Source organism: Malania oleifera, chromosome 9 (assembly GCF_029873635.1).
Source record: "Malania oleifera isolate guangnan ecotype guangnan chromosome 9, ASM2987363v1, whole genome shotgun sequence".
Taxonomy (NCBI): domain Eukaryota; kingdom Viridiplantae; phylum Streptophyta; class Magnoliopsida; order Santalales; family Ximeniaceae; genus Malania; species Malania oleifera.
In genome coordinates, this window is record NC_080425.1 from 85,972,239 (window position 1) to 85,986,196 (window position 13,958).

The 13,958-nt window shown below is 37.3% G+C and overlaps 1 protein-coding gene across 3 annotated transcripts in view; it reads left to right on the plus strand.

Annotated features, from left to right (window-relative positions):
- The window catches only part of LOC131164497 (transcription initiation factor TFIID subunit 12b), a 32,561-nt gene that overhangs the window by 8,321 nt on the left and 10,282 nt on the right, over positions 1-13,958 (plus strand). For 2 of the 3 annotated variants that reach the window (XR_009139275.1, XM_058121746.1), the window contains exons 3-5: positions 6,544-7,194; positions 7,418-7,492; positions 12,201-12,279. Coding sequence is in view for 1 of the 3 variants with exons in the window: in XM_058121746.1 (XP_057977729.1) it covers positions 6,544-7,194; positions 7,418-7,492; positions 12,201-12,279 (805 nt within the window). In the remaining 2 variants the exon portion in view is untranslated. Of the gene's footprint in view, positions 1-6,534; positions 7,195-7,417; positions 7,493-12,200; positions 12,280-13,958 lie in introns of all 3 variants that reach the window. The other variant, XR_009139274.1, reaches the window with a different exon arrangement.

Genomic DNA, 13,958 nt, shown 5'->3' on the forward strand with positions numbered 1-13,958 from the left:
TTTTTAAGGAAATGAGGGGTTGGAGGCAAAAGACTAAATTTAAGTTTGTGAAAGACGGTGATTGTAATTCCTCTTTTTTTTTCCCCCGTAAATTAGCCAATAGAAACAAGAGGAAAAATTTGATTAGGGAGCCAGATTTGGGGGATGGGAGGAATACTAATGATCAGTGTTTGACATCATCTATCATTATTGACTTTCGTCATTTGTATTCAGAGGAGATAGTCATAATAAACCTATGATAGACGATTTAGATTGGGATCCTATCTATACTAATCAACTACACTTGTTAGAGAGACCATTTGATGAGGAGGAAGTGAAGGGGTTGGTATTTGGGATGGATGAAGATAAGGCTCCGCAGGTTTAACATGGCCTTCCTTCAAGATTGTTGAAGATAGTTAAGGCTGATTTTTTTATTGAAGTTTTCACTGATTTCTATGGGAATGGGATTTTGAGCAAGAGTATCAATTCCAACGTTGTAGACTTGGTGCCTAAGAAAGCAAGAACTTCAAAGGTTGTGGACTTTAAAACTATTAGTCTTGTTTCTAGTGTGTGTAAGATTATCACTAAAGTCTTAGCTAATTGGTTGAGTGCGGTTCCCAATGATGCTGTTTTTAGAGCCCAAAGTGCTTTTGTTTTTTTTTTTTTTTTTTTTTTTTTGGGGGGGGGGGGGGGGTGTGAGGGGAGAGACAAATTGTGGATGTTATCTTGGTTGCTAATGAGGTGGTGGAGGACATTCGTATGAATAAGAAGAGGGGGTTTGTTTTCAAAGTAGATTTCGAGAAAGCACATGACAAAGTGAGCTGTGAGTTTCCTGGATAAGGTCTTTGTGAAAAAAGGGTTTTGGGGAACATTGGCATAGGTGGATTAGGGGCTGTCTATCTATGTGTGGTTTTCAGTTATTGTTAATGATGAACCTAAATCTTGCTTTACTGCTTCTAGAGGCATTAGACAAGGAGACCCATTATCCCCCTTTTATTTGTACTTGTAGCTGATGTTTTAAGTGGGATGGTGGATAGGGCAGTTGATAGAGGTTTTGGTTAAAGGATTAGGTGTGGGCAATGAGGGGGTGGTGGTTTCTTATCTTCAATTTGTTGATGATACCCATTTTATTTCTTGAAATCATAACCTTTCATTTAGAAGAATTATCGGTATACTTGATGTTTCTGAGAGAGTTTCTAGGCTTAAGACTAATATGGGGAAAAGTGGTAGCAGCCCTAAATGTACCCAATGAGAGAACTAGAGATTGGGCAGCAGATGTGGGGTGTGATTTATTGGATTGGCCCCTAACCTATCTAGGGGTTCCATCGGGGGGGAATCCTAGAGTGGTGAATTTTCAGAATCCAATAGTGGAGAGGATTATGAAGAGATTAGATGGTTAGAAGGGTTCCCTTTTCTCTTTTGGGGGTAGATTTACGCTTATCCAAGCTTGTCTCTCTAGCATTCATTGTATTTTTTTAATTTATTTTTAGAATCACAGTGGGAGTTGCTAGCAAGCTTGGGAGAGTTATGAGTGATTTTTTGTGGTCTGGTCTAGGGGTTGTAGGGACCATTTAGTAAGTTGGCGGAGGTTTGTAAGTTTAAAAAGGAAGGGGGGCACCGCTCTTTTGGCTAGATAGTTGTAGCACTTCCCTTTAGAAGATAATTCCCTATGACATGGAGTTATTTGTAGTAAGTTTGGGTTGGATAAGAATGGTGGGATACCAATACTAGCTTATGATGTTCTTTGGGGAGTCTGTGGTGGTCTATTTTCCATATTTACTTTATTTTCACCCCTCACCCAATATTTTAGCAGGGAGGGGTTCCTAGATTCGTTTTTGGAAAGACCCATGGCTCAAGAACAATTCTGTTTCCACTTCTTTTACTTGTTTTTTTAGATTGTGTTCTAAGCCAAATATAGTTATCTCTTTCTTTGTGGATAATGGGAGTGGCTTTCTAGTCTCTTGGAATCTTCGTTTAAGGAGACCTCTAAATGATAAGGAGATTGTGGAGTTGTCTTCCTTGTATATTGGACAATTGCGAATTATCCTTGGGTAGGGATGTTCATTCTTGGTGTCTGGATCATTTGGGGGTTGCTTTTTGTAAATCATTCTGAGTTTTTGACTATTCAAAATCTCCTTATCCTCTTTATCCTATTCTTTGGAAGGTTAAAGTTCCTCCAAAATTTAAAGCTTTTACTTGGTTGGTCATGCTTAACAAAATTAATACCAATAACTTGCTGCAGACTAGGACACTTTTGAAGGCTCTCTCTCCAGATGTTTGCATGCTCCGTTGTACGAATTCTGAAATAGCCTTTTATCTCTTTTTGTGTTGTCATTTTGCATGGAGGACTTGGAGTAGAAATTGTTTGGTTTTATGGAAGAGAGTTGGGTTTGCCCTTGTTCATTTGCAGGCTTAAGAAGAAGGATAGGACAGCTCTATGGAAGTGCAGCAAGTATGTAGTTTTATGGGGTCTATGGCTGGAACTTGACCTGCGGATTTATTATGGGAAGAAGTTGAATACGTATTTGATGCGGGAAAAGATATAGTTCTTGACTGACTTTGGTGTGTTGGGTTTGGAATTTTCAGGGAAGCTAGCTTTCAGGATTTAAATAGGGATTGGAAGAACTAGTTGGATTGATTTCTGTTTTTTGAAGTTTTAGTTTTTTCTGGTTTGTTCCAGATTTTTATGGGAGATATATTGTTCTCTCCCTTGTAAATTGTTTCCCTATTAATGAATTTTCTTTTGCTATCAAAAAAACAATGAAAAAAGAATTTGAAAAAATTTGAGGAGGAAGAAAATTTCCCAAATTCAATTTTGAGTAAGCATCCTGATGATTGTGTGCACAATGTGATTAAGAACATAAATGCATGGTCTTAAATTTCCATGAAATCATTGAAGTTCCCATCAGAATTCCACTTTCATAACCCCGGAAATTGAAACAGTAGTTAATTGCTATCTTACAAAATTTATTGAAATCTCAAAATTTCAACAAAGTTGTTAAAGTTTTGATTATGAAACAAAGCTTTAACGATTTGAAATTTGAGATTCATAACTCAGCAAGGATTCTAGCTCAATAACACTTGTATATTTTGATACCTTGGATCCATTATGCAAGCTGAAGGAGAAATTGAAGATGATGTAATGCATAGAGTTAAAGCAGGTTGGGTAAAATGGAGAAGTGCTTCAAGTGTGCTTTGTGATCGTAGAATGCCCTTAAAATTAAAAGGAAAGTTTTATAGGACATCTATAAAACCAGCTATGTTATATGGATCAAAATGTTGGGCGACAAAGAAAAAGAATATCCAAAAAGTAAAAGTTGCCGAGATGAGAATGATTAGATGGATGAGTGGTATAACATTGAAAGTTAAATTAAGGAATGAAAAAAATTCATGGTAAGTTGGGTATTGCTCCTATAGAAGATAAGATAAGGGAGGGATGACTCAGATGGTATGAACACTTGCAACGTAGACCACATAGTGCGCTAGTGAGGAAGAGTGAATTAGTTACTGTGGGGGGTAGTAGAAGGGGTAGGGGTAGACCTAAAATAACTTGGAAAGAGATAGTGAGTAAGGATTTAATATCCTTGAATTTGTCAAAAAAAAAAAAAAAAAGAAAGATCCATGATTGCATAAATTGGCGGAAAAGGATTCATATAACCGACCCCACCTAGTGGGGCTTAAGGCTTAGTTTTGTTGTTGTTGATGTTATTCATATTAACTAAAATGAATATTTTTAATATGGTTATCATGTACATTTATTGCACCTTATATACTACATGCACTTCATTCCTGTTTTTTATTTATAATATTTTTTTTTCTCAATCTATTATTATTATTATTATTATTTTGATAAACAAAGAATTTTATTAAAGAAAGAAAGAAGGGGTACAATAATGAAAAATAAAAAAAGGAGAAAAAACCAGGGGGAACAAGATATCCTTCCGGTACAAAAGGAAAGAAGCTATATAGAAGATAAATGCAAGATAATCCAATAGAGTTGAGCCAACCAATCCCGCTGTTTGTCTTCCAAAGAAACATGCTGAAAGAATCCATTTGCCGAGGTCTGAAGGGACACTATGAAGACCACTCTGCCCTGAAGCATATTAGTGGAAGTGGCAACACCTTGAAGATTCCATCATTTCTTTCCAGTATGCGCCAAATAATAGTTAGAACAGTTCATGGCCTGAAAACTTTCCTCTCACCAAAATCTCCAAAGAAGCTAGGCACTCCCAATTTTCACCAAACATCACAAATAAACTATTCCAAAGTCCCTGAGAGCAGGGACAATGTAAAAACAAGTGAGCTATTTTCCTCATCCCTAAAAGAGAGGACACAATCATTGGGAGACAAGGCTTTGTTTAGTCTTAGCTTCTGAAGCAAATGATTAATATTGGTTTTCTATGGCAGTCCAAGTCTAAGAAAATGCCTTGATCTTTGAAGGAACTTTTGCTTTTCAGGTTAGAGAACAACGGGCAAGAGGGCTATGTAAGGGTCATGGACCAAATGAGAAAATAAAGATTTGCATGAAAATTTCTCAGAAGAATCAAGACTTCAAAACGCTTTCACCACCCACTTGGACATTAAAAGAATCAAGCACGATAGTTAAATAAGCTAGCTCATCACTTTCTTTCTTGTTGAAAGTCCTCCCAAAGCCAAAGGCTCATACCCAATTATCATTCAAAAGTAGATCATCTCCCCATTACCCACTTTGTGATGGACATTAGGAATGAAAGGCCAATGAATTTGAGACTCAATTTTCCAAGGGCTCAAGTAAGTAATATTAACTCCCTGCAATAGCATCCCATCGATTTTGTAGAAGTTCAAATTTGCTGTGAATTACCTTCTGCTCGAGAGTGTGAAATTCTAAAGGAAAATCCTGTTGCAACTTCTCCACTAAGGAAATGTTTTTGGACACCAAATACCTAGACACAGGCCTCCCTCTCTTTTAGACCTACTCACAATGTTCCACCCTTCTAAATTATCTCTCTTCCACTTGCCAGCACCTGGCTGATCTCTGAGCAACTCTCCCTGGAATTAAAAAAAAAAGGATAAATAGTGCAAGGGGATAGAAGAAAGGCAAGCAAGGATAAGAGTAATACAATCCAAAAAGTGAAAAATGCTCCTTTCCACCCATCCAGCCTGCTAGAAATTCTATCAAAATATGGTCCCTAAAAGAATCAGTGGTAGGATGGGCCCCTAAAGGAACTCCTAAGCAGGTAATAGGCCAACTCAAAATGCTGCAACCTGCTAACCTAGCAAAAGAGATTGGGTCAATGCCTAATCCAACCATACCACTTGGGTCAATGCCCCTAAATCTTGCATTATAATGTTTATTGACAATTTTTGAAGTTTCATTAAGAAATTTCCATGCCTTACTTTTAATTTTCATACTTTAAAAAAAAAAAAAAAAATTCGAAGCTGAAACCAAAATCAGAATCAACAATGAGATTTCTACAAAATTTCTGTGCTTGAAATTTGATTTGAAATAAAAATGTAGAACCTTGTACAACAACAGCGAACCAAGACTTAAGGCCCACTAAGTGGGATCGGTTACATGAATTCTTTTCTGCCAATTCACACAATTGGTCCCATGCTGTGGTAAAGGAGGGTTGCATTAGGTAGCTGACTTCCAGCATAAAACACGAAATTATATTCTCTTTCCGCTTCTCTATAGTTCTCTTACATAAAAGGTGAGTAAAAAGTTCCTAGTGTTTGAGGGACACCATGCGATCATACATCTCCATGTGGGCCTTAATCTGTGTATATGAAGAAATAAGAACATGTTTTCCAAAGACCTCCGGAAATGCTTGTTTTTTCTACTTAACATATGGAACGAGCTAAGCTATTTACTGGCACCTTTCCCTACCAAATTCTATCTACCCTGCCTGCTTCTTACATTTGCTGAGCTCTGAGCTCCTCTGGCTTATATGCTGGCTACTCTGCTTTAGTAGTGCATCAACTAGTATTTGACTACTGATTCTATGTTATGAATCCTTCTCGATTTAAAACCTTGTATAGATGAGTATTATAGAATCATGAAGCCCAATTTAAGCAGCATGATTTATTTTGAATCAGTTGGGACCAATGTATTTCTTAGTTCTATGATCAATTAGTTGAAGATATGGAAGAATCATTGAGGTATGAATTTGTTGATGTACCAATTGGGAATTTGTTTTAGCAATATCTTGACGCTGATTTTATTGGAATTGGTCAATCTTAACAGCTTTGTGAAGACACCTGGGCTTGGGAAAGGAACTAATGTATCTTTGTAGTACAAAGCATGTTCACAGAAATGTTGCTTATTTTGCCAATATTATAGACATTATTCATTTTAACATGCATTTTAGTGGATATAAAAAAAATCTCATGTTCTTCAAAGCCTTGTGCAGATTTTTTTGCATATATTTTTTGACTTGAGATGCACTCACACTGTAGCATTGATTGGATTCCTGAAGAAGTTTAGTCACTTATGCAATATTGTTGTATTTTCTTTTCCATGTGTTGTTTTATGTTCATTTTTTTTACTCATGATTTGAACATTTAATTTATTTCTAGAAATTACAGGCTCAAAGCTTACCAAGGACATCTTCACTAGCATTTATGAACTCTCAGTTATCTGGGTTGTCTCAGAATGGTCAACCAGCTATGATGCAGAATTCTTTGTCACAACAACAGTGGTTGAAGCAAATTCCAGCAATGTCTGCTCCTGGTTCTCCTTCATACCGTCTACATCAAAGGCAACAGCAGATCCTCTTGCAGCAGCAACTGGCTTCAACTACTCAGTTGCAGCAGAATTCAGTGGCCTTAAACCCGCAATTGGCCCAGCTGGTACAGCAGCAGTCATCAATGGGGCATCCGCATCTGCTTCAGCAGCAGCAGCAGCAGCAGCAGCAGCAGCAGCAACAGCAACAGCAGCAACAGCAACAGCAGCAGCAGCAGCAGCAGCAGCAGCAACAACAGCAGCAGCAGCAGCAGCAACTCCCGCAACAGCAACAGCAACAGCAACTTCCGCAACAGCAACTTCCTTTGCACCAACAGCAGCAGCAGTCTCCCAGGTTGCCAGGACCTGCTGGCCAGAAATCTTTAAGTTTGACGGGATCACAGCCAGATGCTGCTGCATCTGGCACAACTACGCCAGGGGGCAGTTCCAGCCAAGGAACGGAAGCAAGCAATCAACTTCTTGGAAAGAGAAAGATTCAGGATTTGGTTTCACAGGTTTTTCCATCATTTATTTATTTATTTTTTCCTTTTTTTTTTTTTTGTTCTCTTCATTTTCTTTGCTATGTTTGTGAGCTATAGTAACAAATTTGAGTTTTGAAAATTAATTATGGTGGATGATTTGGAATGTGGACATTAATCCAGTTGTTTCTTTTCTTTTCAATTTTATGATTTAAAAAAAAAAAAATTATTATGGTGATCATCTTTTGGTTGTTCACAGGTGGATTCGCGAGGAAAGCTCGATCCTGAAGTGGAAGATCTTCTTTTGGAGATTGCTGATGATTTCATTGATTCAGTGAGGCTTAAGTTTTTATTTGCTTTGCTTTTATGTTTTTCCCCCCTCTAAGTCTGCTTACAGATGAACTGAAAGAAAATAGAAATGCCTTCTCTCTCTCTCACACACACACATATGCATCAATATCAACTATGTGCGGGTTAGAGCTTACTAAACTAGATGAGCACATAAAATTATGGCCTGAAATCCTCCAAAATATTCTTTTGTGGCGACTTAGAAAATGGTGGTTTGTTCACCTTATGCAAATTGAGTGTATGTGCATGTGAAATTCATCGTTTGTTCAGAGAGGAAAACTCAATCTGCACATAGACTATGATTTTCAACATTCTGGGATCTTATGAGGGAATTTAAGAAGCTGCAGTCAGGAGCTGAAGTGTCAAACACCAAGATTGAACATTTAAACTGTATTCTTAGTCCAAAGAATTTGATGAGGATAACACTAAGGCTGTAAATTCCTGTTTGATTGGGGAGGAGCGATGTAGTTTTTTTGCTTCATATATGGATAGTCTTGGTCAACCAGATATATAGAAGATTTAAAATGAAGAAGATTGGAGACTTAAAAAATTTAGAGTAAGGATTATAGCATAATTTAGAGCAATTTAGTTGACATATAGGCCAGGAAGAATAGGGTAGACCTTGAATAACTTGGACTGAGGTAATAAGAAAGGATTTGACAACACTTCTACTTTCTGAGGATATTATACTGGATTTTGTAGAACAGCAGAAAAGGATTCATATGGTTAATCCCACCTATTGGAATTTAAGGTGGGAAACCAGGTTTGAGAATAAGGTGGGATCCCTGGATCTAGTGGCCGGTGAATCACTGATCAAAGAACGAGCAGCCGCCAGGTTTAATGATTTGGTGGGATCGGAGTCCCCCGAAGGACAGAATAGCACTACTTAGTGACTAGGAGTGGAGAGCCCGTTGCGCGTTGGTGGTGGTTGTTGCTGTTATTGTGTTCAAAGGAAGACAAAAATCTGAATGTATACTGAAGTGGTACATGCAGATTTGGCATTAAGCTTATTATCCACTATTTTCAAAAAATATTGGTGAACTTGTCTTTTGTGATGCCATTTATATTTTTTAACTGTAAAATCACCAAATGTTAAAAAGATTTCAGTTGAACTTTTGCAATTTGGGAGGATTCAAATAGAAATAGGGTTTCTTAGTTGCTATCTTGCAAATTTTGGCTTAAGTTTTTGGAAATGTCCAAAATTTCAGGAATTTCAGCCAAATTTTCACACATAGAGGATGAAATTTCGAAAGTATAAATGAGAAATTGAAAAGGGGATAAATATTGGGATTTTCATTTTGTTTCTAAATTATTCACAAGCATCCATTTTGATATTTTCTAAAGTTCCATCCATAATTTCCAAAATTTATTGTAAGTTTCCAATTTTCTTTAGATCAGAATTGATATTTTTTGAAATTGAAAGTTCTGTTGAAATGCCGTGACCCTAAAATATTTCCATTGAAATCAAAATTTTGATCCTTGCTTGGACTTGCTGAAGCTGAAGGCTGGATGTTGGCATAAATATTGTTTTTTTTAAATCAGCAAGGAGAAAAAATTATCCATCCTTTCATGATGAATTTCCGAACTCCCACTCCATGGGGTTCCCTTCTATTGTGTGTTGTCCAACCATTATGCTCAAGCCCATATTTAGAAACGATAATATCCCAGCAAAAGTGGTCTTTCTCCTTCATGAATCTCCATAACCACTTCCCAATGAGGGCTTTATTTCAAGTGAGGAGGGATTTCAACCCCAAACCCCCCGAACAAATGGGTCTTTGCATGGAATATTATTTGAAGACCACTTCACCTAAGAGCTTAAGCTGTTAGGTTGTGGACCAACAATGTATATCAAGCCTTAACACTCCTCGCACCAGCAGGCCGACACCACGTGGAGAGAGAAACAAACAATAAACAACACTCATTATAGGGAATAAGATAATTCTTAAAATCATGAACGGTGGGCAACACGACTACAACGCAGGACCTCCTGGCAACCATAGCTCCAATACCATGTTGGTTGTGGGCCAACAATGTATATCAAGCCATAACAAATATATTTTTTGAAGAAAAGAATTTATTAGCAAAAAAAATGCAGCAGGATGGTCATTGAATATGTTTCTGTTCTTGACTTCTTTTTTTAATCACAGAATATATTCAGATTTAGTGAATAAATTTGTTCTTGGGTTGGTAATATGCGGCTTCCATCTGTGTTAAAAGATTGGGAATCGCAGATTATCAATTATTCACTTTTCTCTTTCTTCTCATACTATCACTAAAATTCACTGGATTCTTTTTTTTTTTTTTTTTTTTCCCCTTGGAAATTATGTAAGCAAGTTACAGGATTTGAGAAAACATCTTAAATGTTGGCCTTGATGGATGAGCAGTGTAACTATATAACTCTAAAAGGCAAGGAACAATGCATCTGAAGTAAGGAGTAGCACTTGTAGAAGCTGAGACAAGGGAAGGGTGGCTAACATGATTTGGGTATTGCACCATGGTCCAATAATGTTCCAGTAAAAAGCGATTTAGTTGATGTTAAGGTTGTAGGAGGGGTAAACTTTGAATAGTTGGAAGAAGTTAGTCAGTAGTCACTCTGACTTCTAGATATTGTTCTGGATTATGCATAATGGCAGAAAAGGATTTGTGTTGTGGACTAGTGGGACTTGAGACTTGGTTGTTATTGTTATCTTGATAGTTAGCTTATTCAATTTTCTTTTTTTTTGGTGTGTGAAATACAAGGGTAATTTTAATATGGGTTGAGGGAGGTTAATGGGTGATATGAATTATCTTTCATTTATATATGAATGGTGTAGATGGACCTAGAACATAAATTTTTGCTGCACATCAGAACTAGAGAAGTATGGAAGAGTAACTTGTTCTCGTAACATTTCTTCTAATATGAAATATAATGTATTATTTTTGCTCTGGTTGTAACTCAGACTTGTACAATAAATAAGATATATAACATTCTAAACTAAAAGTTTTAACAAGTGGCTTCAAAGTTTGGAAATTGTGGAGATAGTGTACTTTCATAGTTTTGGGTGGAAGGTCAAACAACATGCTTTCATACTAAGCAGTTGTGACTTATAATCCCATATTTAGTTGACAGTTTATGGATGTGTATCTGTTAATATTATTTATCTCCCTTTTTGAATTTTTGGTCATATGGTAATACCTGTTGATTTTTTTATGTGGCCTGTTGGCAAACCGACACTTTTCATGCTGAAATGTTTTAGAAACACTCTGTGCATATTTTACATAATGATTACAATATGAAGCTAATGTGGGTCCTATATTCATAATCTGAAAGTTTGTGAGATGTTGGTACACTAACTGGTTAGCACAGATTTTGTGGCCTTCAAAGGATTTCCTATTATGTTGTTGCTTTGAGGTTGTTGAAGATCTTGTGTAGTTCAAATCACACAGTTCTTTGATTGTGAACTAGTTTTTTATTAATGGAATAAGTAAAAGAGTTTGTGATTATGTTCTTCATGTTGACTGTTGAATATGGGTGTGGTGCAAATCATGCAATCCTTGTACAGTTGTACTGTGAAGTAGGTTCTTAGTGAGTAACCAATGAAGTGGTTTTTGAGGCCTGGTGGTCTAAATGTCTTGATGAGCATATAGACTTTTTGAACTGTATAATTTTGTCAAAGGTTGGTTTCTCAAATTTAATTTTAATATGCTTGTTAGTCTGCATTCTGAATTTTGCAAAAAATTATTGAGAAGTAAACACACATGCATGCACCAAATGGTTTTTTCATATAAAGGTGATAAAAGGAAAGTTGTGAGAGTTGCTTATTGTCATGAGAAAGTTGAAGTCTTTGAATTTAAATGCTTGCAGAAAGTTTTGAAATAGGATAGTTTTTATATTGCAGTCTTCCTCTAACATTTGAATACAGGCTTCAGCCTTATCTCATGCCCAAGACTTATAAGGTGGCACCTTGGCAATTACTTGTTTGAGGCGACCTGTTTGGGCCCTATGTTCAAGACTTGTGAGGAGACAACCTTGCCCAAACCACATGTTTTTAAAGTGATATCATTCTTGTCATCATGTTGAGATTTTGCAAGAACTGCCATTTGCCAAATTTGTTCAATGTGATGCTATTGTATTAAGTGTTGATAGCCTACTATGCTACCACTGCTTTGACATTCTGTTGGCTTCTACAAGGTTAATGCAGTTGCTGCTTATTCTCTGATTGATTGGAATTTCCTTACCTTGATGCGAAAAATGTATGTGCACTTGCCTGCCCCAACTGGTGGGGGTATTTTTAGTTTAAGACAACACTCTTTCCTTCTGCAGTCAATATAAGCAAAACAAGCAACAGTATTAACAGTAGCCATGGCCTAGATGTTGGTCTGGCATGTAACAGAAAATACAGAATAGGTCTATAGTTGGAGATATCGTTGTCAAGTGCCCAATCACACCAAGATGGATGACTATTAACATTGTTTTTGGTTGTTTGAGGAGGCCTTGTTTTCTGGAGAGTAAATTCCATGAACTAGCAATACTGCTTTAAAATATCCAGAATCAGAGATTTTGTTTGGGTTTCCTGACTGAAGACTGTTTATCTTATCTTTCTAGTCTAGCCCCAGCACTGTTCATTTCAATATTTGTGGTAAATGATGTTTATGTTTTAGCTCAATTGTGGAGGGCTTCAGGAAGCGACTTATTTCACCTCCCCTCTCTGCAGGTGACTACATTTGCATGCAGTTTGGCAAAGCATCGGAAATCTTCTACAGTAGAGTCCAAGGATTTGTTGCTACACCTAGGTTTGTTCTTCAATACTGTATGTTTCATCAATGAGTTTCTTGGAATTCATATGGAAGAAGACCATGTGTCACTGAACCTGGACCCCTAATTTCTCACTTACTATCCTGAATGGTTTAATTTTAGATGAGAGAAAAAAAATTTATATGACTTGATAGCAGATGCCAACACAAGTGGATATTAAATATGCACAATGAACTCAAGCACCATAGCATATAGCAGAGTTTTTGTATAATTATCTTTTTTCTTTCCCCTTCCCCTCTTTTTATGTTGATCCAGCAATTCTGCACGCTTTTTGTGCAAGGTTTTGGTTTTTTGTAACCTATTTCTTTTTCCTAATTTCTGCATTGGTGTTTTCCACCTAATTTGGTCAGATAAATGGTTGAAAAGAGTGGTAGGAATCCAAATCATTTTTTAATGGAGAAATACCTCCATAAACCAGTGAATAGTGAGATGGATGGCACAAAATCTTGTCTGCTAGGACTGCCATATGTATGTTTGCATGCAAGGTTGATATAACTTGTTCTGGTTTTAGGTTACATGCTTTTGGATAGCTGCTTTTTTCTCACTATTTCATGGCAGACACTTGAGCTTGTAGAAAAATAAGGAACATCAAAGCTCCGCTTCCATCTTTGTTTTTTAATTCTTCAATCATGCCCTGGTTGAGCTTTGGACTTAGTGCCTATTGTCCTTACTCCTTTTTTTCAGCAACCTTATCGTTTTTAGGCATAAACTGTGTCATTACAACTACAAGCGCCAAGGGTGCACAACTGGTGTGCATGTGTGCATATAAATGTAGAAATGGAGGTAATGAAGACAAAATCAAGAAGAAAATATATCTTCAGCACGCAAAGAGGGGGTCTTAAAAGAAAAAAGAGAAGTCTTCTAAAAATAAAACAAAAGTCATGATCCAACCATCCTTAAGCTTCTCAAAAGAGAACTCCACCCTTTCTAAAGCTCTATGCCTCTGTTGCTCTTCTCTTGCCATAGAATCCACATTAATGGCGTGGAACTCTATTCCAAATGCCTCTATTTCTCCTCATCTCCTTCCTCCCCAGACACTAATTTCATCATACAGAACAACCTTGCACCACCTAATTCCAAGCAAGGCATAAACCATCTTTCACAAAGATATTCTTGTTAATACCAGAGGAGTCCATAGGTGTGCTTGATAGTTGATACACATGGGTGAGCACCAACTTGACCCCAAAAGTTTAAGCCTATTGAGTCTTGTGCCCAACCATGTATATAGACACCCATCATTCACTCACTTTTTCTAATGTGGGACAAATTCACAAGTGGAATTCTCAACAATCTCCCCCTCACTTATGAGTTCCAACTGCTCCCCCTTGAATGGGAGCTCCTCCGCTTTGTGAGTTCTAACTGCTCCCCCTTGAACGGAAGTCGTCTTTTCCCCTATGGGACTAATTCTCTAACAGCTGCTCAAGTCGGCCTTATCGCCGCACCTTACGTGTCTTGGATTGTATTCCATGTGGGCCTTCGAACCAATCCTACCTCCCATGTATTGATCCTATTTGGATCCATCTTCGGTCGCACACTCCCACACCCAGAGTTATGAACCGTCGGCTCTGATACCACTTGTATCAAAGTTAGGAGATTAAACCTAGCTATCAATGGCGGAAACCGCTGGCCAAAGCAAAGGTTTGGTGACCTCTGAATC